Genomic DNA, 24030 nt, shown 5'->3' on the forward strand with positions numbered 1-24030 from the left:
CTGAGTATCACAGATCAGATGTATGGACCAGTTTTTAAAGTTGATGAGTCTGTGGATCAATTTAACTCTACGGCTCAATGTGTTGTCTGCGAAAAAAAAAAGGAGTATAACGGATGTGTAAATGCAGCCTAACAGTTGACCACTGGGAGGTTCGAGAAAAAAATTTCTATTTTAAAAAGATAACGCTTTAACATATAACACATTCAGATCAGTATGGATCCTTTTTAAGCTTTCAGAATAGTTTAGTTTACTTTCGACTTACACAATTGAGCAACTGAGCTCTTGTGAAACCCAATATTCGATGTTTATATGGTAACATTTACAAAAACACGTCCCTAAAAAAAAAAAGATATTTGGAATTTAAAAATGTGATTTGCTTTTATTATTTACATGTTTTAATTTGAAATACTTCCATCACATACAGTATATCATTTACAGCCTTATTATTATCATCTAGGTAAAAAATACACTTCGAAGATTTACAAATACAGACATTTTGTTTAATAAAATTATGGGATTGCCAGATTCCCTTTCCTATATATTATAAATATGTCATTTAATAGCATGCATTAAAGAGGTAGGCCACTGCTTTTTTATTTGTGGGCTATCCTTTGGGTGGGCATGGCCGTCTATGGGGTGCGGCCTCGCTTAATACAAATGTATTGAGAGAGGCCGTTCCCACGAAACAAGTTATGCCCAGGAGGATGCATATTGCATACTTGACCACCATTCTCAAGGCAGACAATGGTGAATCCTCGCAGCGCGCATTGCGTGCTTTCAGAGGATTCACAAGTCTGCAGGACATTTGCAGGGGTCTGGTCAATCAATGTGGTCATTCGAGAAGGGTCCTAAGGACCTTTTTGCCCGAATCTCCCCAGCACTTTTTGTCCACTGACACCTATGCAATGTAAGAGAAAGCAATAGAAATTCCCAGTATTTTTGCCAATATTGTTGCTGTGATTGTAAAGAGATAGGTTTAGCAAATTATTTCACAAATTGCACAATTCAGGCAAGTTCTGTACTAGAAAGTCTAGCATCCCAAAATTGTTATTTTCCCATGATCAGAACTGAAGCAAAAAGTAAACTTGTAACTAAGGTGCTATGCAGGGATGGACGGAGGCAGACAATGGCCACTATGCAAGAACAATAAATGGGCCCTTTGCAATACAATAGCTCATCATAATGCACAATCCCACCTGCTTCGGAGGTGGTTGTGGCCCCATTTCCTTTTGGGTCCCTGTGTGGCTGCACAAGTTGCACCAATGGTATGTCTGCCCTTGGTGCCATATCTTATTGTGCTGTGGTTTTGAAAACTTGAGTGTCCACATGTAGAAGTGGTGGAGATAATGTTCTACTCTCTGATACCCCAAGTTGTTAAATGTGTTTTATAATAATGTATGTTATCTAATAGGTAAAACCCTCTGGGGCTGCAGATTAGCCTAGTCAGGGTTAACCGTAATGGCTGGCTCAGATTAGGGAGGTGGAACGGAGAGTTAAGCCAAGTTCAGAAAGTGTCAAGGGCAGTTAGCGAAAGTGTGATGAAGTGACAGCATCACAGTCAATAGGCTGTTAGGGACAGCATGAGCCTGTTTCTCGGGACAGTAGATTGCCAAAGAACCCTTGCATGTGAATCCGTCTGTTGGCCTGAGATCCCTGGGATGGATGTTGAGGCCCTTGGGCACACTGAGCCTTATTCTATGTGCCTGATTGTAATAACCATAAGCTGCCAAGTAAAAGTTTGACTGTTTTAACAAATTCAGTGTCCCCTGGATTGTTTGCTACAAAGGTTCTGGAAAATGAAAGCCTATGGGCCACAAGTAAGTGTGATGCACCCCACACACAGCAGCATGTCGAGACTGGGACACATTTTGTCTGTAGGGTGCCAGAGTGAGCAGAAGCAGCAGCTCGCCCACGACTGCCTCACCCAAGCACCTAACATGCATGCTCAAACATAGAAAGGGCCATGAGCTTACTACAATCTGTGTATGGAAAAGAGCCTCTCCTACTCGGTGATTGTCAAAGATGAAGAGAAGATCTTGCATTTGATTTTCCTATAAGGCTTAGTCTTTATTCCCTAACCAATTAAGAGAGTCATCCATCGGTAACTTGCTTACTGATTTCTTTAGTCATCTATATTAGTACGCTATAAGCTTTGACCTGGGGGCAACTGTGCCGTTTTACTTGGGCCGTAGGACTCAATGTGCCATTTCCATTAAATAGATTGGGGTGGTTTTGGTAAAACATTAATTTAAATGTGTCTAATTATTAATTTGCCCAATTAATTTAATTAGAAAGAGAGATTAAGTAGATAAAACACTATAGCAGCTGCCAGGTTCCCGCCGATTATAGAGAAGTAGATGGGAAAAGAATGCGATGTGATTATGATGCTGCATTTGGTGCATGTATGCAGTCCGTATATATTGATAATCTATATCCTCTGTTGTGGTGTAATATGTAATGCCCTCTGGCACGCTGCAGATGGTGCTGGCACGGCGACTTTTGACTTTCTAGACAATCAATGGGGTTTCACATTTCTATAGTTGAAGCAGCTAAATTGATGAAAGTAATAGCTAGCACATTTGCATTAATAGAATTCAACCTCCCAGTGAGAAATCCTTATTCATTAGGATTTTCTCATGAATGTGCTCTGCAAAAAGACGTGAGAGCCTTTTCAGATCAAGTTTAGCATATGCAGCTTCCTCCCACATCCTTTACCTAAGTGATCCTTCTTAGAAGTTAAGACGAGTTAGCCAGTGATCCTATTGAAAATCCTAAAAAAGAGTCTTAAAGTGCTTGTGAACAATATAATAAATCTTGGCAAATATGTAAGCAGTTCGACTACATTTATATACAAGGCGCACACAACTCCCTAACCAGGTAGTATATGGCACTGTCATATGTATGATTATTACAATGCAAAGATAAATTCATAATTAGCAACCATCGTGGATTAAAATCAAACTTTATATCAATTCTTCATTGGGTAAATTATGATCTATGATTTGTTTTCGAGGGCATGGGATTGGGTGTATTACATGCGGCAGTTTGGCTATGTAAACTGATAGCACACTTCTCCTTTGCATAAAATAATTCAGTATATACAGTTTACAGCCAGATTATTTACAAGGAGCATTACACTGACGATGCCTATCCATTAATAATCTTCTCGCTGATGTATCCCGGCATTGTGTATAGTATGAGGACCAAGAAGATGGTGAGAATGGCTATGATGAGCAGAGCAATAATGTACTTCTTATATTTCTTCCAGATGAAGAAGACAAAGGTTTTCAGTGGGTTCACAAACCAGTTGAATGACGTTTTTGGACGACTGTGGAATAAAGATACATATGTTATATGGTGTGTTCATTTTTTCCACAGCAGTGTAGATTTTGCATAATTCTATTAGTGGTTTTTGAAGAAAAATCGCAGCACTAACCGCCCAAAGCCTGTGCTGTGGGCTGCACAAAATTAAAGCGGTATTCCCTTCTCCAAGATCCATCTTCAAGATCCTATCCCAATATAGTAGGTGTAATAATAATAATATTAGCAAATAAGTCCAACTAGAAACATAGTATAGTTTTTCTGATTTGCTATGTATCTTTCCTCATGTGCAGACATTGCAGGACCTTAGATATCCATGGTTACAACCACTGATATAGTGACAGCTAGTTGCTAGTGGTTATAACCATGGAAACCTAAGGTCCTGCAATGCCTGCACATGAGGAAAGAGACATAGCAAATCAAAAGAGCTAAGCTACATTTCTAACTGGAGTTATTTGCTAATATTATTATTGTTACTACATATTGGGATAGGATCTTGGAGATGGGAATACAATTTTAAGAAGAGTCCCTCTGCTGCCAGGTTACCCTCTTTAATGCCTGGACAAATGTCATATGATTTTACAGAGCTTGCTCCGGAGTTGAAGACGGTAGCAAGCAGGACAATGCTACTTAGTTTAGTGTAGGCTACAGCGCAAACTTTAGGCGGTCTTTTGCTAACAGAGTGATTTAGAAAAACAATTAGACTGCAGAATCATTGGATCATAATGGTTTCCATGTTAAAGGTGAGATACGGTTTAAATTCTGTGCATTGTTAGCCATTGTAAAACAAAACATGTCATGGAAATCACTAAAATATGTCTTACTTTGGCTTCTCTAGAGGTTCTGGTTCCTTGCGCCCTAATCCCACTGGGCTCTTTTCTGCCTCTTCCACTGTCAGCAGCTGAAATTCTGCTTCAACTTTTCCCTGCAATCAAACAACCAGGAATGTAATGAAATGGTACAGTTATATATACAGTGGGGCAAAAAAGTATTTAGTCAGTCAGCAATAGTGCAAGTTCCACCACTTAAAAAGATGAGAGGCGTCTGTAATTTACATCATAGGTAGACCTCAACTATGGGAGACAAACTGAGAAAAAAAAATCCAGAAAATCACATTGTCTGTTTTTTTTTCATTTTATTTGCATATTATGGTGGAAAATAAGTATTTGGTCAGAAACAAAATTTAATCTCAATACTTTGTGATATATCCTTTGTTGGCAATGACAGAGGTCAAACGTTTTCTGTAAGTCTTCACAAGGTTGCCACACACTGTTGTTGGTATGTTGGCCCATTCCTCCATGCAGATCTCCTCTAGAGCAGTGATGTTTTTGGCTTTTCGCTTGGCAACACAGACTTTCAACTCCCTCCAAAGGTTTTCTATAGGGTTGAGATCTGGAGACTGGCTAGGCCACTCCAGGACCTTGAAATGCTTCTTACGAAGCCACTCCTTCGTTGCCCTGGCGGTGTGCTTTGGATCATTGTCATGTTGAAAGACCCAGCCACGTTTCATCTGCAATGCCCTTGCTGATGGAAGGAGGTTTGCACTCAAAATCTCACGATACATGGCCCCATTCATTCTTTCATGTACCCGGATCAGTCGTTCTGGCCCCTTTGCAGAGAAACAGCCCCAAAGCATGATGTTTCCACCACCATACTTTACAGTAGGTATGGTGTTTGATGGATACAACTCAGTATTCTTTTTCCTCCAAACACGACAAGTTGTGTTTCTACCAAACAGTTCCAGTTTGGTTTCATCAGACCATAGGACATTCTCCCAAAACTCCTCTGGATCATCCAAATGCTCTCTAGCAAACTTCAGACGGGCCCGGACATGTACAGGCTTAAGCAGTGGGACACGTCTGGCACTGCAGGATCTGAGTCCATGGTGGCGGTAGTGTGTTACTTATGGTAGGCCTTGTTACATTGGTCCCAGCTCTCTGCAGTTCATTCACTAGGTCCCCCCGCGTGGTTCTGGGATTTTTGCTCACCGTTCTTGTGATCATTCTGACCCCACGGGGTGGGATTTTGCGTGGAGCACCAGATCGAGGGAGATTATCAGTGGTCTTGTATGTCTTCCATTTTCTAATTATTGCTCCCACAGTTGATTTCTTCACTCCAAGCTGGTTGGCTATTGCAGATTCAGTCTTCCCAGCCTGGTGCAGGGCTACAATTTTGTTTCTGGCGTCCTTTGACAGCTCTTTCGTCTTCACCATAGTGGAGTTTGGAGTCAGACTGTTTGAGGGTGTGCACAGGTGTCTTTTTATACTGATAACAAGTTTAAACAGGTGCCATTACTACAGGTAATGAGTGGAGGAAAGAGGAGACTCTTAAAGAAGAAGTTACAGGTCTGTGAGAGCCAGAAATCTTGTTTGCTTGTTTCTGACCAAATACTTATTTTCCACCATAATATGCAAATAAAATGAAAAAAAACAGACAATGTGACTTTCTGGATTTTTTTTTCTCAGTTTGTCTCCCATAGTTGAGGTCTACCTATGATCTAAATTACAGACGCCTCTCATCTTTTTAAGTGGTGGAACTTGCACTATTGCTGACTGACTAAATACTTTTTTGCCCCACTGTATATTGCAGTATGTGTTTATGTTCTGGGCAACATATTATCCTCATAATACAAGAGAAATCAGTTACTTACTAGGAATGTGCCTGACAACTTGCCTGGATGATGACACTGCTAGATCCTATTGCCAGCTTCCCGCTGTCTGCAGTTGATGTATCACTGTTGGCCACACATCATCTATCTCCCTCTACACAAAGTCGTGGCTAAGAAGAAGTCATTCTCCTGTTCTGTATTTTATTGCGCAGCAAACGTTTGCTTTCTTTCCAAGCTTTGTTCTGACTTTCTTTTTTAAAGAGTCTACTTTTGTATAATTTAACCTGTTCTCGAAAATATAACTATTACAAATAGATACGGTAACTGGAAGAAAATTGCTTGTAGCTTTTTCCTGGCATTTTTATCACTTTTTTTTCCACATCAGAAAAATGCTGCAGTTAAACTTCAATATAGAAATATTAAATGAGTCATACAAAGTGCATTTTTTGTGCTTTTTCCCCTGCCTTTTGGCCCAGATTCACACTCACAGGAATATAAAGGCTAGATTCCCTCATCTATATTTTGCAGTAAGAGTATGGACCGCAATGCATGGACTGGCTGCAGGTCTCTTGACCCAAACTTTCCCTCTATGGGATTTAAAAATGGAACAGAAAATTAATTTAAAATTGTCTGAAAAAAATAACACCAACCTAAAAATTCTGCATGAAGGAAGGATAAAGTGTAGGAAAGCAAGTCCTACAGCAGAACTGGTGGCATGGGCACGGAAGAAGAATCGACAAAACGCGCGTTGGGGTGGTAGACGCAGCAATCCTAGCCTTTTAACCATGGTATAATCTATCCAGTATCCACTTTAATCTATGTGGTGTCAACCTGTACTACAATACTGTCAATATGCTATATGTGGTGGCATGCAGTGGTATGTTCTGTTACAGTGCTGTATGCATTGCACTTTAGATAGCAGCAACATCTTATTCCCCATGTGCACAGAGTCATTTTATCACTATTCGGTCTTCCAATTTGTTTACATGAACAAACCTCAATATAATTTATAACCTCTTTTTTATCTTGTGGTCACATGCACCTTTGATTAAATGCTATAGAAGGCACTTAGCTCACAATTGCCATTTCTGGTATTGCCAGTATAGTGAAAAAATTTTTTCTTTGTTCTGCCAAATGTGCAGGTGACTACTGTAACCACTTAACCTGATATAACTTTACATTTCATCTATGAAAGGGTGTTAGTCTCTTTTTACTGTGTCTTCATAGTCTGACATGAAGCATCCTTTTTTTATCTATTTGATGTAAATGTTTTAATCAAATTTTGCTTATTGTTGTATACATCCCTTGTTCTCTGGTTTTCTTTAGGTTCTGATAAATTTATTTTGATACGGAGTGTAACCTTTGTGCTTAAGGTTGTTTATGGACTAATATGTATGGTAAATTATAGATTTGTAATATATTACTGTCCATAAACAACAAATCATATTCTCTGACTAATAGCATTGTGACACCATGCGATGCCCAACTGAGAGCCCCGCTGCCAGGAGGAAATGAACTTTATTACCCCTTGCAGCGTTTGGCATTCAGTCATAGGGGCGGCACCGCCATGTTTCCATCACCGTTCTGTGTATAGAGAGAAATGGCTGGCACTGACACTGTCTGACAGCCGGCTCTAATGCTGAGTCGGCTATCAGTCAGTGTCGGGGGCACAGTTACAGTCACCGCTCACTATGGACAGAGCTGTGACTGAAACATGCCGGTTCCAACCCTATGGCTGAACACCAAATGCTGCCAGGGGGAATAAAATGCATTTTGTTCCTGCAGCAAGGCTCTCAGTACGGCACGGTGTCAGAGAACACTTTCTGATTCATGCTGTCAGGTTCCCTTTAAGAAGTCATAAACATTTTGTAAAACTATATAATAGTTTTCTAATAATGAAATTTGTTTTTAAATATTATATTGTAAATATATCAAATACATTTATTCTCTATTCTACACCAAATTGACTTACTGCCAGGATGTACGTATTCCCACTTGAATCACTGTACTGCACATCCTCCAGTTTTACATTTTTTTTCTTCTTTTTCTTTTTCTTCTTCTTATCCTCAGCCTCTCTTTCCTCCCTCTCTTCATCTTCTTCGCTCTTTAGTTTGACAAAAGGCCACCACCCTCTCATACGCTTGTTTCTAAAGATAGAGAAGCGCGGCATGGCTTTGTCTTTGGCCATTTTGATGGTGCACTGATGAGCTGTTTTTGCCCCTCGCACCATATCACTTAATTTAAATTCAAATGAACCTGCAATAAAAAACATTATTTTTATTTTTAAAGACTTGAAGGGAATTTATTTTTGCTATGTAATCATCTGAGAGCGACATGATGTAAAGGCTGAGATCCTGATTCCAATGATGTGTCACTTACTAGGCTGTGTTTCAATAAAACCAATGTTTTAATCATCAGAGGATTGTCACTAGAAGACTAGGTGTCTCGTGCTATTTAGTGCTGCTGCTCTGTGTAGGGACACCCTTACCACTCATTAGCTTCCTTCTGTCAATATACAATGCACACAGAAACCTGTCAATCAGTGGTGTTGGCAGTGTTATACAGGGGCTATACAGAGAGCAATATTCAGAGCACTGCTACATCGGCAGGAGAGAAAACTGTGATATTAGCACATCTGCTGCACCCAGTAAATTACATGATACATGTTTGGAATCAGGGATTTTTATTTTATTTTACTCATTCATTTTAAAAATGATCATTTAGGTATGATTAATGAAAAAAAAAATCAACAATATTTTTTATTGTGGTGCATTTAGATCTGTACATTTCATTCATAGTTTTTTTTTTTAAAGTGCAATACACGATAGAGGGCTTGCGCAATTTGACAACTGATCATCTGTAACTGGCCAATCATGCAAACAATGGCCGAAAAACATTCATCAGCACGGATGACTGTTTCAGCAGACAATAGTCTGCAGTCAGCCATCATAAACAAATGCTCACACATGAATTTGAAACACATAATTGGCTAAAATGGTCAAAATATTACATTTGAGCCAACTTTCACATTACGCATTTTAGTTGGCGTTAGGTGATTGTAATTAGAGGAATTCAGTTACTGTAAGACAAATCAGTGACCTGCAGTCCACCCAACTACAGATATGGCTCTTAGCCAGATTCCCCAGAAATTAAAGACTTGGAATTTGCAGTTTTCTGTTGTTTGATGCTCCTTTATGTTTGTAAGTAAACTAATTGGGTTTCTGATTTTACACTTACTATGAACTTGCTCAATTTGAGTCCTAATTTCAGATATTCTCCTAGAGCGTGTTTTAGAGGTCAGTTCACACGTCCAGCACCTCTGGATTCTGAACATTATCACTTTTGGTACATATAACAAGAAGGTTGCAGCCTTAAAGGGAACTTGTCACATGAAAAAGGGGCTAGTAACTTGATGATATGGGGTTAATCTGCAGGCTAATAGCTTTCTGAAGCAGCCCGGCGCCAGCACTTTGATCCCCGTGGCAAAGAAGAAATTAACTTTATTCCCCCCTGCAGCGTTAGGGTGGTGCTGGTAGCTCTAAGCCAGGAGTCTAACAATCAGTGGAAAAGCATAATACAAAACACGTCACCACTTCTGAATTTATCACCCACTTCTGATTTTGGCTTACAAATACTGATTAGTAATGAGAGACGTAATCGGTGATACTCGGATATCACTCAAGTATCTGGGTGCTCGATGTGCTCGGCACTCACCGAGCATTGGCTGGTGCTCGGATTGAATGTTCAAATCCCCACCCCACAAGTTTGCGTCTGTTACACAGCCAATAAACATTGGCAGTAACTGTAATGTCGTAGCCATCTTGGTAGTGGCATTACTGGGATTGGCTGACTGCAATCAGAGGTTATAAAAGGCCTTGCACCACCATGCTCATCACATTGACGCTCAGGGACTGTTGTGATTGGAGGAAGGGCTATCTTGTGCTTTACTGTTTTTACATTCTGCATTTAGCATAGGGAGAGCTGCTGGAGCAGGGAGAGTGGTACTGTAGGCAGGGCTTAGGGCTTTGCAGTCTGTTGCTAAACATATAGTTGCTGCAGGTTTCCACATTTTTTTTAGTGAAAAAATTGACTATATTGTCATTCATACAGTTTAATCTGCTTTGTGTGAAATGACTGTGTTTTTAAACTTAAAAAAATTGCTTTGCCTGCTACAGGTGACCACATTTTTTGTACAAAAATTGACTATTTTCATCCATACAGTTTAACCTGCTTTGTGTGAAATTACGGTGGTTGTAAATGAAAAAAAAAATGCTTGGTCTGCTGCAGTTGACCAAATTTTTTTTTCATTAAAAAAATTATTTTCAGTTAATCAAAGGAAATTGGTTTCCAGAACCTAGTAATTAGAAAATGCATAACGCGTGTGGTAAGGGACAGCAAAGTGCAAGTGCTGATGATGATGCATGCAGACAGCGAGGATGCGGGGCAGGTGTGACTGCACTTGTTGCAGGAGCACAAGAAACACGTTTATCCATGACACATAGCTTCCTGTCCCACTTTGCAGGGACATCACTTCTGAAGCCAGATTAGTGTGAACAGGTGGTAGGTAGGATTGCAGATAATGTTTCCAGCATGTTTGCCAGTATCACCAGTCTTCCACATGGTCCAGTCTCACCAGCCAAGAGTCTGGATCACTTAATCTTCACCCTGATACTCCTCCCTCATACCATGTCAAATTCCAGGAGATCAGTGATTCCACACTATGAAACTCTTTGCATCATCATTTCTTAACTGTGGCCTCTCACACTGCATATTTCAAGGAAGACAGGAGCACATGCTGTATAGTGTTGTAGAAAACTTGGAACAGCCACGGTCACAAGAAAATGATGATGGGGAATGGCAAAGTTTGTTTAAGGAGGTAGATGATGTTGAGACACACTGTCTGATAAGTCATTTTAGTGCTCGCTCAACACTAATACTAATGTAAAAACTAATCAAATACTCAACATATGCAGTACATGTGGTCTGTCTGTGCTCCCAGGACTGACCGCCAGCCCTAATGCTGAGTGATCTGTCAGTCAGGGCCGGGGGCATGGTTACAGCTGCTGCTCTCAATCCACAGAGCATTGACTGAACCAGCGCCGGCGTCGCCCCAGTAACTGAAACCGGAACGTTGCCGGGAGAAATAAGTTCTCAAAGTGTTGGTTCAGGGACATTTCAGAATGCTATTGACCTGCTGATTAACACCTTATCTGCAGGTTGATAGCAGTTTTCACATGATAAGATCCTTTTAAAGCCAAGGTTTTTCCACAAATCAGTATATTTTTCAAACTTATGGTTAGTGCCCACATGATTTGGCAGATGACAGTGGCCACAAAACCACAAGGTCATTAACAATCTACTTCAAAACCATGCCAACATGAATCGCCTAGTAGGTTCCGTTTAATTAGTGGATGATAGCAAAGGATGGGTCATAAGAACAAGAAGCTGATAAAATAGAAACTGAGAATCAATGGCCATATCATTTTTCAGTCTCAATGTTTGTTTCATAAGAGTTTTTGATTATTCTCCCATTTAAAAGCCAGTGACAGCAAGTTGTTCTATCTCCAAATACCTTTGTACCTTAGTGGCAATGCTAAATAGCAGTCCTCCAGTCACAATGACCATATAACAGTACCCTCTCAATCACAGTATTCTAAATACAGAGCAATTCAGACACAGGACAAAAGTAAATAGCTTGTTAGTCACAGATGTGCCATGACAGTGCTATGTAACCGCAATGCTCGCCTAACAGAGTCGTGGTACACCTATAACGGAACATCCTTCATCCCTGTCATGGTGTCATCAAACCATAGCATTTCAATCACAGCTACATGCCAACCTCATGCAGATATTGAACTGACCATCTATCATAGTGCCCCAGTGTACAAAAGAAGGAGGACATACATGTATGCACCACATGATATGGAGCATCTTGGATCTGGATAAAGCAATAGGGCAGGTGGCAACCTGTGTAGGTGCCTAGGTCACATACCCTTAAGACCATCTGTGCCCAATACACCATACACATTTATTTATTTTGTTTGAAGGAGATTAGACAAACATAGTCTTAAATGTGCTACATTGCCAACTCTATTCCTTGATCGTAATGTTTTATTGCATCTTGACAAAGAATTAAGTACCATCAAAGCATAGAAAAGGATTATTTCATTCTAAAAGAAGCACTTCTCCTCCCATCAAAGTTTTATCCTCTTAATATATTGCAATCATCATATTATATAGCACTGTGTACTTAGAATTGCTCATTTTGTCTTTCTACCCACTTAATTCTTCACTTTTCTCCGCTATATGTAGAAAAAGGAAGTCTCTTTTCCAGGCAAAAATCAATCCCCTTTTCAACTCCTAACCCAGCTGCTTTGCTCCGCCTCCTGCTATGGACTTTTGCAGTGACTCTTGAGTCATGCAGAGAAAATTGACCTCATGTTTCTACATAGACCTTACAAAAATTCAGCTAGTCCGTTTTTAATCATGTGATGTCATAGACCTAATGGAAAACAGAAGAATTAACTGAGTAGAAAGGAAAAATGAGCAATTGTAAGTAGATAATGCAATATAATATGATGATTGCAGTATATTAAGGGTATGTGCAGACGATCCAGAACTGGCAGCGCTTTGGACGCCGAGCATGTTCGCTGTGTCCAAAGCGCTGCCGTCTATTGAACCCAGGTGAATCCACATGTCATCACTGAACCGTTGGGATTCATAGCATCCAATACATTGTATGGGTGAAATTTATCATACAGAGACGCAAGTCTCCCCAAGAGAAATTGATATGCTGTGGTCTGGAGATACGCGCCGCATGTCCATCTCTGCGCTTGACCCGTAGGCGTCTCTGGACACATAGTGGACAAGGGATTTCATAAAATCCCATTCACTATGCTGTAACATCTGGATGTTGCACAAGTACATAGCGTCCAACCTGCAATGTTTACTGATCATCTGCACATACCCTAGCAGGATAAAGACTTTGATGGGGTGCTTCTTTAACTATAGGTGTTACAGCCCCATATTTATACTACTACACTTGAGACAACAGTATATAAGCAGTCTCTAAATATTAAAGTGTAAAAATGGTTACATACCTAAGAAGTCATTGGCAGATATACGATCGTAATCCCAAACTTGGAGGGCAAGTACCGCTGGCTCTCTGAATTCAGACTCCTCTAAGGAAAAGAAGGACTCTTTCTTTTTGTATGTGATCTCTTTCTCGGTGGGAAGATAGTCAAACCGATACACAAACCTCCAGTTGAAATTTCCTTCACCGGTGAGAGAATTAAAGTGTACATCGGTTTCCTGCTTTTCTCCATCTAAGCCTCTTATCCATCTACAAAAGTGATGTGATTATTATAACTAATTGTATATGATATGACCTAACTGCACAGATGCTCATTGGTTAGTGCTTTTGGTTGCCTTGCTGATGCTCTGAGATCTTAAATGTCTATACCCATCTCCATAGGTGAGTACTATTGGATACTGCTTGTTTAAACAAGCACTTATACAGTTTACTGTTTATTAAAATTCAGAGCCATTATTGAGATGTTAACCCTTTTTTTTCTTTATATAACTTGTTGTCTAGGTAACCATCTACCTTTGCTGCCTTGCAGAGATGGCTAACCTTGCACAGTGCAGTGCTTATGAGCTAGACAGCAGTGGTGGTCGGTCTCCTAGGCAATAAACTGTAAACAAAAGAAAATTGTTACTACTCAAGAACAGCTTCAAATGAGAATAAACAGTAAATTGCTATATTTTTTTATAAGCACTATCCAACAATATCCATTTATGAAAATGGAATTAACTCATAAAGGTCCCCACACACATTAGACTAGCGTCATCAGAGCCCATCAATTGTAGGTTCAACTGACAGTCTAATGTTTATGGGGGCTCCTAGCAGATTAGGATAGGGGAGACATGGATCTGAAATGCCCAATTTTGGACTACCGATCCTTTTGTTCTTGAGATAAGTCATTCTAAAAATGTCTGGCAGGGTCTCTCTCATAGAAATGATAGTGTTTATGGGACAGTTGCGCAAGATCAATCGGTCAAAACATCGTACGACAAGCTTCTATCTGAAGTGTATGGGGAGGCTTAAAGGGTTATTCTAAATTTGCGTCTTGAGCAGCACAGAGTTTTCCTGTTTCATCCTGTTTGCTGGACAAGGCGCATGCACTTTTTCTTATGTGACAGACCTGGTTTGGTAGCTTCGTCTTATGCTACTGTGACACATTAATGGTCTGTCAATGCCTTTTCTGATGTCTACACTGTTATCACTGTATTTGCATATAACTAATGACTTTGAACAAGCCGTCTTTAGGAGAACTGCATTCGAAAATGCTGAAGCTTGCTCCTGGTGATTTTGCAGGGCTGATAACAGTAGCTCCCCAAGTAAAAGAAGCAGCTGACAGCACTCACTAGGCTGGACACTTGTTCACATTCCCAAGGAACCCACTTGGAGAAACAGCAGCATAGGAGAAAGTAGACAGCGTCCAATCCAGGGTGATGAATTCCAAAAGTCAATGTTTATTCTGCCATCACATGACAACATTTCAACCTGTAATAGATATTTATAAAGTAAAAACAATTAGATACATGGCTAACTTATATAGTGTGGCTTACAAAAATCCACCAATCACCATGAAGACCAAACCCACTTATTTAAAATATAACAATTACAAAAAGTATGGTGATTGGTGGATTTTTGTAAGCCACACTATATAAGCTAGTCATGTATGTAATTGTTTGTACTTGATAAAGACCTATTACAGGTCTAAATGTTGTTATGTGATGGTGGAATAAACATTTGCTTTTGGAATTTATCACCCTGGTTTGGATGCTATCTACTTTTCCTTATGATTATAGTAGCTCTGTCAGTAGCTGAGAGTGAGGGGAAGGTGAGCGGCTCACTGATGTGGAGAAATTAATTAGCTGTAGAGAGGTGACTGGGATGTTAGCATTTAACTTCCCAGCTTGGAATGTGACTTCTGCATACCATGGGTACAGAAAGTAGTCAGACCCCTTTAAGTTTTTCACTCTTTGTTTCATTGAAGCCATTTTTTTCTCATTAGTGTACACTCTCTGCACCCCATCTTGACTGAAAAAAAACAGAAATGTAGAAATGTTTGCAAATTTATTAAAAAAGAAAACTGAAATATCACATAGTCATAAGTATTCAGACCCTTTGGTCAGTATTGAGTAGAAGCACCTTTTGAGGTAGTACAGCCATGAGTCTTCTTGGGAATGATGCCACAAGCTTTTCACACCTGGTTTTGGGGAACTTCTGCCATTCTTCCTTGCAGATCCTCTCCAGTTCTGTCAGGCCTGGATGGTAAACTTTGATGGACAGCCACTTTCTGGTCTCTCTAGGGATGCTCAATTGGGTTTAGATCAGGGCTCTGGCTGGGTCAGTCAAGAATGGTCACAGAGTTATTCTGAAGCCACTTCTTTGTTATTTTAACTGTGTGCTTAGGGTCATTGTCTTGTTAGAAGGTGAACCTTCAGCCATGTCTGCGGTCCAGAGCACTCTGGAAGAGGTTTTCATCCAGGATATCTCTGTACTTGGCCGCATTCATATTTCCTTCAATAGCAACCAGTCATCCTGTCCCTGCAGCTCAAAAACACCCCCATAGCATGAAGCTGCCACCACCATATTTCACTGTTGGAATTGTATTGGGAAGGTGATGTGCAGTGCCTGGTTTTCTCCACACATACTGCTTAGAATTAACACCAAAAAGGTCTATGTTCGTCTCATCAGACCAGAGAATCTAATTTCTCATAGTCTGGAAGTCCTTCATGTGTTTTTTTTTTTAGCAAACTCTATGCGGGCTTTCATATGTCTTGCACTGTGGAGAGGCTTACATTGGGCCACTCTGCCATAAAGGCCCAACTGGTGAAGGGCTGCAGTGATAGTTGACTTTGTGGAACTTTCTTCCATCTCCCTACTGCATCTTTGGAGCTCAGCCACAGTGATCTTGGGGTTCTTCTTTACCTCTCTCGCCAAGGCTCTTCTCCCACAATTGCTCAGTTTGGCTGGACGGCCAGGTCTAGGAAGACTTCTGGTGTTCCCAAACTTCTTCCATTTAAGGATTATGGAGGCCACTGTGCTCTTAGGAACCTTGAGTACTGCAGAAATTCTTTTGTAACCTTGGCGAGATCTGTGCCTTGCCACAATTCCGTCTCTGAGCTACTTGGCCAGTTCCTTTGACCTCATGATTCTCATTTGGTCTGACATGCACTGTGAGCTGTGAGGTCATATATAGACAGGTGTGTGCCTTTCCAAATCAAATCCTATCAGTTTATTTAAACACAGCTAGACTCCAATGAAGGAGTAGGACCATCTCAAGGAGGATCACAAGGAAATAGACAGCATATGACTTAAGTATGAGTGTCTGAGCAAAGGGTCTGAATACTTATGACTATATGATATTTCAGTTTTTCTTTTTTAATAAATTTTCAAAAATTTCTATATTTCTGCTTTTTTTCAGGCAAGATGGGGTGCAGAGTGTACATTAATAAGAAAAAACAGGATTTTGGTTGCTTACCGTAAAATCTGTTTCTCAGAGTCTTTATTGGGGGACACAGGAACCGTGGGTGTGTGCTGCTGTCACTAGGAGGTTGACACTATGCCATGAAAAAAATGTTAGCTCCGCCTCCACAGTATACACCCCTCCGACCGGCTGTAGGACAATCAGTTAGTGAAAAAGCAGTAGGAGGAGACATCATGTAAGTCAATCATATAATCTTTACAGATAATAGAATCATGGGAGGGTGCTGTGTCCCCCAATAAAGACTCTGAGAAACAGATTTTACGGTAAGCAACCAAAATCCTGTTTTCTCTTTCATCTCATTGGGGGACACAGGAACCGTGGGACATCCAAAAGCAGTCCCTGGGGTGGGAGAAGACAGAAACTTCCTTCAGGTCAGAGAACTCACCACTGAAGCCTGCAAGATTCTTCTGCCTAGGCTGGCGTCTGCTGAAGCATAGGTATGGACCTTATAGAACCTTGAGAAGGTATGTACGGATGACCATGTAGCTGCCTTGCACAACTGCATGGCTGATGCCCTATTGTTTACCACCCAGGAGGCGCCCACTGCCCGGGTTGAATGGGCCTTGACCCCAGCAGGGGACACCCTGTCCTTCACCCGGTAGGATTCCAGAATTGCCATTCTGATCCAGGAGGCAATTGTTGCCTTAGAGGCCAGCTGCTTTCAACTTAGCGGTGTGAAAGATTAGCGCCGGCGTGTCATTTTCAATATGATCAGACAATTGCTTAATCTCCATTAAACAAAAAAAAATCCTCCTAAGGCCCCAGAGAAAAAGAGGAAAAAATATATAAAAAAAAAATTTCTGACACTTTTTTTTTTTTTTACAATTCTTTCCTGCTTACGAGTACCCTAGATTCTGCGGTTTAGGCTGGTGATTCTGTTATGATTGGGTCACCGAGGAGGAGAGCAAGACCAAGCTAAGCCACAGAAAACCAGAGAGGTTGGTAACTAAGCGGATTGCAGACCCCTGATCCTATCCACACAACTAGCAGTAGCCGTGGAGCGTACCTACGATGATCCTAGACGTCTCGACACAGCCGGAGAGCTAAATAAGCCTAAAGCAAGAAAGGGGAAATCTAAACTGCCCCAGAGCAGACCCCAAAGGAATAGATAGCCCCCAAACATATATTGTCGGTGAGATAAGGTGAAAACACAAACGCAGGTAAGAAAATAGACTGAGCAAACGATGGGGCCCACACTAACTAGACAGGACAGGAAAGGAAAGACACTGTCTGCAATCACGCAAAAAACCCTGCAAAAAATGTCCAACACGTCTGATAGAAAAATACTGAAGTCGCCCACTATATCAGCTCTCTGGTATATTCTGAAAGCAGAGCAAAAAGAGGCCAATCTAATAAGGGACAAAAACAAGCTGGCACAAGCAGTAACATATGGATGAGATTCAGCACAGCCCCAGCCGGAGCTGGCTGACCACACAAAACTGAAATAGACAAAACCAAATCAAATGTGAACAATAGCAAAAGAACATTTAGCGGAGCATGCAGGGACTGAGCTGGAAACTAAGACCTCAGGAGGCAGGAAAAAATCAGGGATAGAGGGAGTCGGCTGTCTTAAATCCAGTCAGAAACTCCAGATCTCCAATCGTCCTCCTCATTATCAGGTAGCAAACCTCTGTTAATCAGATCAGCTCCATTACCTCCAGTAACCACCAGAGGGAGCCCAGAAAGAGAACTTGCGACCCCTCTGTCAATACAACCAGCTCCACTACCTTCACTAGTAACCAGAGGTAGGCCAGAAAGCGAATTCACAACACTGGATGATTGTATTAATGACTCGGTCCGAAAATCCCGCTGCTTTCAGTATTGTGGCTTCAACGGCCATGCCGTCGAATTGAGCAACCGAGAATTCGGGTGGTAAAGCGGCCCCTGAGCCAGGAGGTCTGGCCTTTCGGGGAGTCTCCAGGGGGTGCCTGCAAGAAGATCATTTCTATGAACCAGGTCTTCCTGGGCCAGTATGGGGCGATCAATATGACCGGCACCCCTTCCGCCTTGATCTTCTTTAGCAGTCTGGGCAGGAGAGGAAGGGGAGGGAACAGGTAAGGGAGTCTGAACTCTGTCCAGGGAATGACCAGCGCATCAACCCCTATTGCTAGAGGACGGCATCTTGAGACAAACTGTTGGACCCTTCTGTTCTGTTGCGACACCAGAAGGTTCACATCTGGAGTCCCCCATAGCTGGCATATCTGACGGAACACAACCTGATGTAAGGACCATTCTCCTGCTGTGAGCCCCTCGCGGCTGAAGAAGTTGGCGGCCATGTTGTCTGTGCCGGGAATGTAAACTGCCGAAATTGCCGGAATCGCGGTTTCTTCCTAGTTGAAGATTCTGGATACCTCGGCCAGTGCCAAGGGATTCCTGGTTCCCCCTTGGTGATTGATGTATGCCACCGCTGTGGCATTGTCCGTTTGAATCTGGACTGGCTGGTCCTTGAGGTATCTTTCCCAATGTAGGAGTGCTAGAAAGACCGCCCTCAGCATTAGATTGTTGAAGTCTATCTTGCATCTTGTGGCCTAGTCTGGGAGAGGTACTGGGAAGGGAGTTGGATTCCCTGCTGGCGTCAGGCTGAAGTGGCTCTGCTTGGCCCTGACCTGGTAGCTCTGCTGTTTGAACTGCAGGAATGCCATGAAGGGGTGGCCCGAAAGGATACTCTCCTCCTATCTCTAGGTGCTTGCGACTTCTGTGGGCCCTGAGCATAAGTGCCTGTCGCTGGGGCACGGCGAAAGGGCTGAAAAGGTTGAGCCCTACGTTTGAAAACATATCGACGAGGCTTGGCCGGAGGGAGAAGGGAGCTTGTACCCCCTGTTGCATCCTTAATGATCTGATCTAACATTGACCCAAAGAGTCGGGCACCCTGAAAAGGCAGATTGGTCTGTGATTTCTTTGAGGACAAATCAGCCTGCCAAGCCTTTAGACAGACCGTCCGCTGGACGACTACCACGTTGCTGGATGCTTGAGCTGCGCAAGACGCGGCGTCCAGGGCTGCTGATACCATATAGCTCCCGGCATGAGAGATTGGATCTGCGAACTCTGCCAGTTCTTCTGGTGGGGCCCCGGCCAATGTGCCCTGTCTAAGCTGTTTGGCCCATTCTGTAACAGACTTGGCTATCTAGGCTGAGGCAAAGGCTGGACACAATGTAGAGGCTGCTGCCTCAAAGGCGGATTTTGCCAGGGATTCTATCCTCCTATCATTGGGATCCTTTAGGGCTGCTCCACTGGCGAGTGGGAGGACTGTATTGGTAGAGAGTCTGGACACTGGTGGATCCACCAAAGAGGAAGCGGTCCAGTTGGCAGTGGGGTCTGGAGGGAAAGGATATAGAATCTGTTAAACTGTAAAGCTCTGCGGAATATGTTGGCGCTATATAAAGATTATTATTAGTATTATTATTATTATTATTATTATTATTATTATTATTATTATTATTAAATCCCAAAACGGCTTCCCCTCTGAAACCTCCTGGTTGGGTTTTCCCTTTCCCTGGCCAACACTTCCTCAAAATCCTTGTGGGAGGCGAAGACCCTGGAGGGGGACTTATGACACTTAAATGAAAAAACCTGATCATTAGGTTTTGATGTGGCGTCCCCAATATTAAAGGTCTCATTGACTGCGGCAATGAGACCTTGAACAATATCCTTGACGCCCTGGGACTGTTCTGGCCCGTACTCAGAACCCTCCTCTGAGTGTGTCTCTGATAATGCCTTGCCTGATTCCAGGGATAAGGACTGGGAGGAGGCAAATGGTCAGAGGAATTCTGGAGGTTAGATGGAGTGAGAAGGGTGCCGCCCGAAGGCTGATGAGGGAGAGAGAGTGAGGTGAACAGCCCCGCCGCTGCCTAGATGCTTTATGAAATCCCCGCCCGGGACTGGTGGGCGGGGCCCCGCTCCAGCCTCCTGGAGCATCAAGATGGTGCTGGTACAGGAAGAGGAAGCTGAGGGGTGGAGCCTACCGTAAGCCAGAATCTTGCTTCGGCCATGCTGGGCTCCTGCTGGAGCCCAGGGCCATAACGCCACCACAGAAGGAGGCTGGAACCACGCAGCACCGACATGCTTGAAAAGTAAGTGATGGCTCCTGAAATAAGTTTAGAGCCACGGGCTGCAAGCCAGGGTGCTGATTAGAGCGGTCACATTCAGCCTTGGGCAGCTGGTGACCAGAATATGAAACGCTGCAGCTTCTTACCTCCAGCTCACCCCGTAACAGGGGTCTGTTATCTGCATAAAAAGATTGCTGTCCCAAACCTTTTCTGCAGGGCATCTCTCTCGATCATCAGGCTCTGGAGGGCGAGTGATGGGAGATGAAGGTCAGGACCAGGAGCGGCCACCTGAACACGAGTCCTGTGTTAGGGGTTAGGGTCCTGCCAATGGTATTCATGAGGATACGGGGTGGCAGTACACGCCGTACTCATAATCCCGGTGTGGGAATACAGATGTAGCATATCTACTCTGTATCCCTCCATGGTTACCTGAAAAGGAACAACGCACATTGAGGTAGGCATGGGTCTGCGAGAGACCCCTGTCCACCTCCTGCTGACACTAAGAAAAACTGATTGTCCTACAGCTGCTCGGAGGAGTGTATACTGCGGAGGTGGAGCTAACATTTTTTTCATGGCATAGTGTCAACCTCCTAGTGACAGCAGCACACACCCACAGTTCCTGTGTCCCCCAGTGAGATGAAAGAGAAAAATGAACTTTTTTGAATTTACCAAATGGCTGCAATGAAACAAAGAGTGAAAAATTTAAAGGGGTCTGAATACGTTCCATACCCATTGTACATTCAACAAGGCTCTGGTGGCTGATCTTATTGGCAACAAGCTGTACACTATGTACGATAAAAGCTCTCATTTCAGAAAAGGAACAGCAGATAGAAGAAGCAAGTCAATTACAATCTGGCTTATTTTCATACAACATGAAAATACCCCTTTAAAGCTAAGCAGCACATTGAAAGACAGATAGGCAGATCGATAGATAGGTTATGATAGATGTAAAGTTTATAACTTAAAGGTAGCTATTTAGAATACAGTGGCCAAATGATATTCAGAAGTGTATAGAAACACAGCACATACCCTTTCACGTAGATATCACTTGAAGGCTCTCCGGTGAATGGATTGACATCATCTAAAATTACATCATCGGTATTCCAAATAATAACTCGTAGCTCATAACTAAAAAAAAAGTATATAGTTACATAGGTTGAAAAAAAGCTTAGATCCTTCAAGTTCAACCTTTCTCCACTAATTGTTTGTTTTGTCACTAAATTAACTATAACTCACAATGTTATGTATATTGAGGAAATCATCCAGCCCTTTTTAAAAGTTGCTAGTGTCTGCCATTACTACGTCCTGTGGTCGGCATTCCACAGTCTGACTGCTCTAACTGTTAAGAACCCTTTCTTATTTAGCTGCCAGAATCGCCTTTCTTCCACCCGTAATGAGCGCCCCCTGGTCCTTAGTATGGTCTTTGGAAGGAATAAGGAATGTTTTTTTAAAGTTCCTGTGAAAAAAGTGTTTAACTCAATTTTTTCCTTTTTGTTCCTCTCTGAAAATATGCACACCACCAAAAAACACAAACAGAATCCATTTGACAAAAATTGGAGGTACAAAATATACACATCTCTAACTTTTTTACCTAGTTCTTAACCCAATTTAAACAAAATATACTTTATAAAAAATTACATTCCTTTATTAAAAAAGACAAAGGATAATGTAATTATTTACATATCCAATACCAATGGAAAGGAAAATGGAAACATTTGCCATATTTACCTAACCGGTTCACGTGGTTTAATGTTTACAGCTGGCGGGGCAGGAACATCATTAGGAAACATGTCAATCCACATGTGAACGGATCCCTAGAAGATAAAAATGATTTTATGTCATGTACTCGTATGTGGTAATATTATAACTGTATTTCTGAAAGATTATACCCATAGAAGTATATTCACAGAGTTTACCCTATGACTCTTTGTACATGGTAACAAATACTAATCCAATAGACTAAGAAACTAAATAAACAAGCCATTACAGACTGATTCAAGCCCACTATAACACTGGTGTGAGAAGGAACATCATGCTTACAGTTAAGCACACTGGTCTATTGGCAGGCTAACATGATATTCTTAAACGTATATCATTTTAATGTTTTAATGGTTTTATTGTGATAATTGAATCATTGTGATCAATGAAGTAGAGCACGCTGACCACTGTATATTAACCCCTTAATGACCAAGCCAAATTTTACAATTCTGACCAGTGTCATTGTATGAGGTTCTAACTATGGAATGCTTGAACGGATCCCACTGATTCCGAGAATGTTTTTCATGACACATTGTACTTCATTATAATGGTAAAATTTCTTCGATATAACTTGCGTTTATTTGTGAGAAAAAAGGAAAAATTTGGCAAAAATGTTGAAAATTTTCCAATTTTCAAACTTTGAATTCTTATGCCTTTAAATCAGAGAGATATGTCACACAAAATAGTTAATAAATAACATTTCCCACATGTCTACTTTACATCAGCACAATTTGGGAAACAAATTTTTTTTTGTTAGGAAGTTATAAGGGTTAAAAGTTGACCAGCGACTTCTCATTTTTTCAGCAAAATTTACAAAACCATTTTTTTTAAAGACCACCACACATTTTAAGCCACTTTGAGGGGTCTATATGACAGAAAATAGCCAAAAGAGACACCATTCTAACAACTGCACCCCTGAGGTGCTCAAAATCATATTCAAGAAGTTTATTAACCCTTCATAATCACAAGAATTTTTGAAATGTGGAAAAAAAAATAAAATTTAACTTTTTTTTATACAAAAAAATTAGTATAGACCAATTTTTTTAAAAATATTAACAAGGGTACCAGGGAAAAAAAAATAAAATCGATCCCAAAATTTGATGTGCAATTTCTCCTGAGCATGCCAATACTCCATATGTGGGGGTTACCACTGTTTTGGCACATGGCAGAGCTTGTAAAAGAAGGAGCACCATTTGACTTTTTGGATGCAAAATTTGATGTAACAATTAGCGGACTCCCATGTTGCATTTGGAGAGCCCCGATGTGCCTAAACAGTGGAAACCCCCCACAAGTGACACCATTTTGGAAACCACACCCCAAAAGGAGTTTATCCAGGGGTGCAGTGAGAATTTTGAACCCACAGGTACAACACAGGATTTGATAACATTAGGTCGACATATTGAATATGTCGTCATTAGTGTTGAGCGCAAGTGCCAGTCAGTTCAGTTTGCATCGGGTGCTCAGGTATGCACCAAATATCGCGGGTGCTTGAGGAACATGCTAGAGTTCCTGCCTCTCATGTTTCACGGCTGTTAGACACCCCCCCAAAAAAACATGTGGGGATCCGCAATACTCTGTGCATACCCAAGCACCCGATGCAAACTCTAGTAGCGAGCACTTGCGCTCAGCACTAGCCATCATATTGTAATTTTTTTACTTTTGAAAACACCCCAATTCTAAACCCAACCCTAACACACCCCTAACCCTAACACAACCCTAACCTCAGCGTTAATACAAC

At 41.6% G+C, this 24030-nt stretch overlaps 1 protein-coding gene across 1 annotated transcript in view; it reads right to left on the reverse strand.

Moving 5' to 3' along the window:
- Positions 1 to 359: 359 nt before the first annotated feature.
- LOC141069645 (fer-1-like protein 4) overlaps positions 360 to 24030 on the reverse strand; it is a 232535-nt gene continuing 208864 nt past the window's right edge. Inside the window, exons 41-46 of the mRNA XM_073559385.1 lie at positions 22263 to 22348; positions 21564 to 21662; positions 13030 to 13271; positions 7902 to 8185; positions 4146 to 4246; positions 360 to 3328 (exon numbers count right to left, since the gene is read on the reverse strand). Coding sequence (XP_073415486.1) covers positions 3148 to 3328; positions 4146 to 4246; positions 7902 to 8185; positions 13030 to 13271; positions 21564 to 21662; positions 22263 to 22348 — 993 coding nt within the window. The 3' untranslated portion in view covers positions 360 to 3147. The remainder of the gene's footprint in view (positions 3329 to 4145; positions 4247 to 7901; positions 8186 to 13029; positions 13272 to 21563; positions 21663 to 22262; positions 22349 to 24030) is intronic.

This window comes from Dendrobates tinctorius, unplaced genomic scaffold, assembly GCF_039654945.1.
Source record: "Dendrobates tinctorius isolate UK_male_01 unplaced genomic scaffold, ASM3965494v1 ptg000270l, whole genome shotgun sequence".
NCBI lineage: Eukaryota > Metazoa > Chordata > Amphibia > Anura > Dendrobatidae > Dendrobates > Dendrobates tinctorius.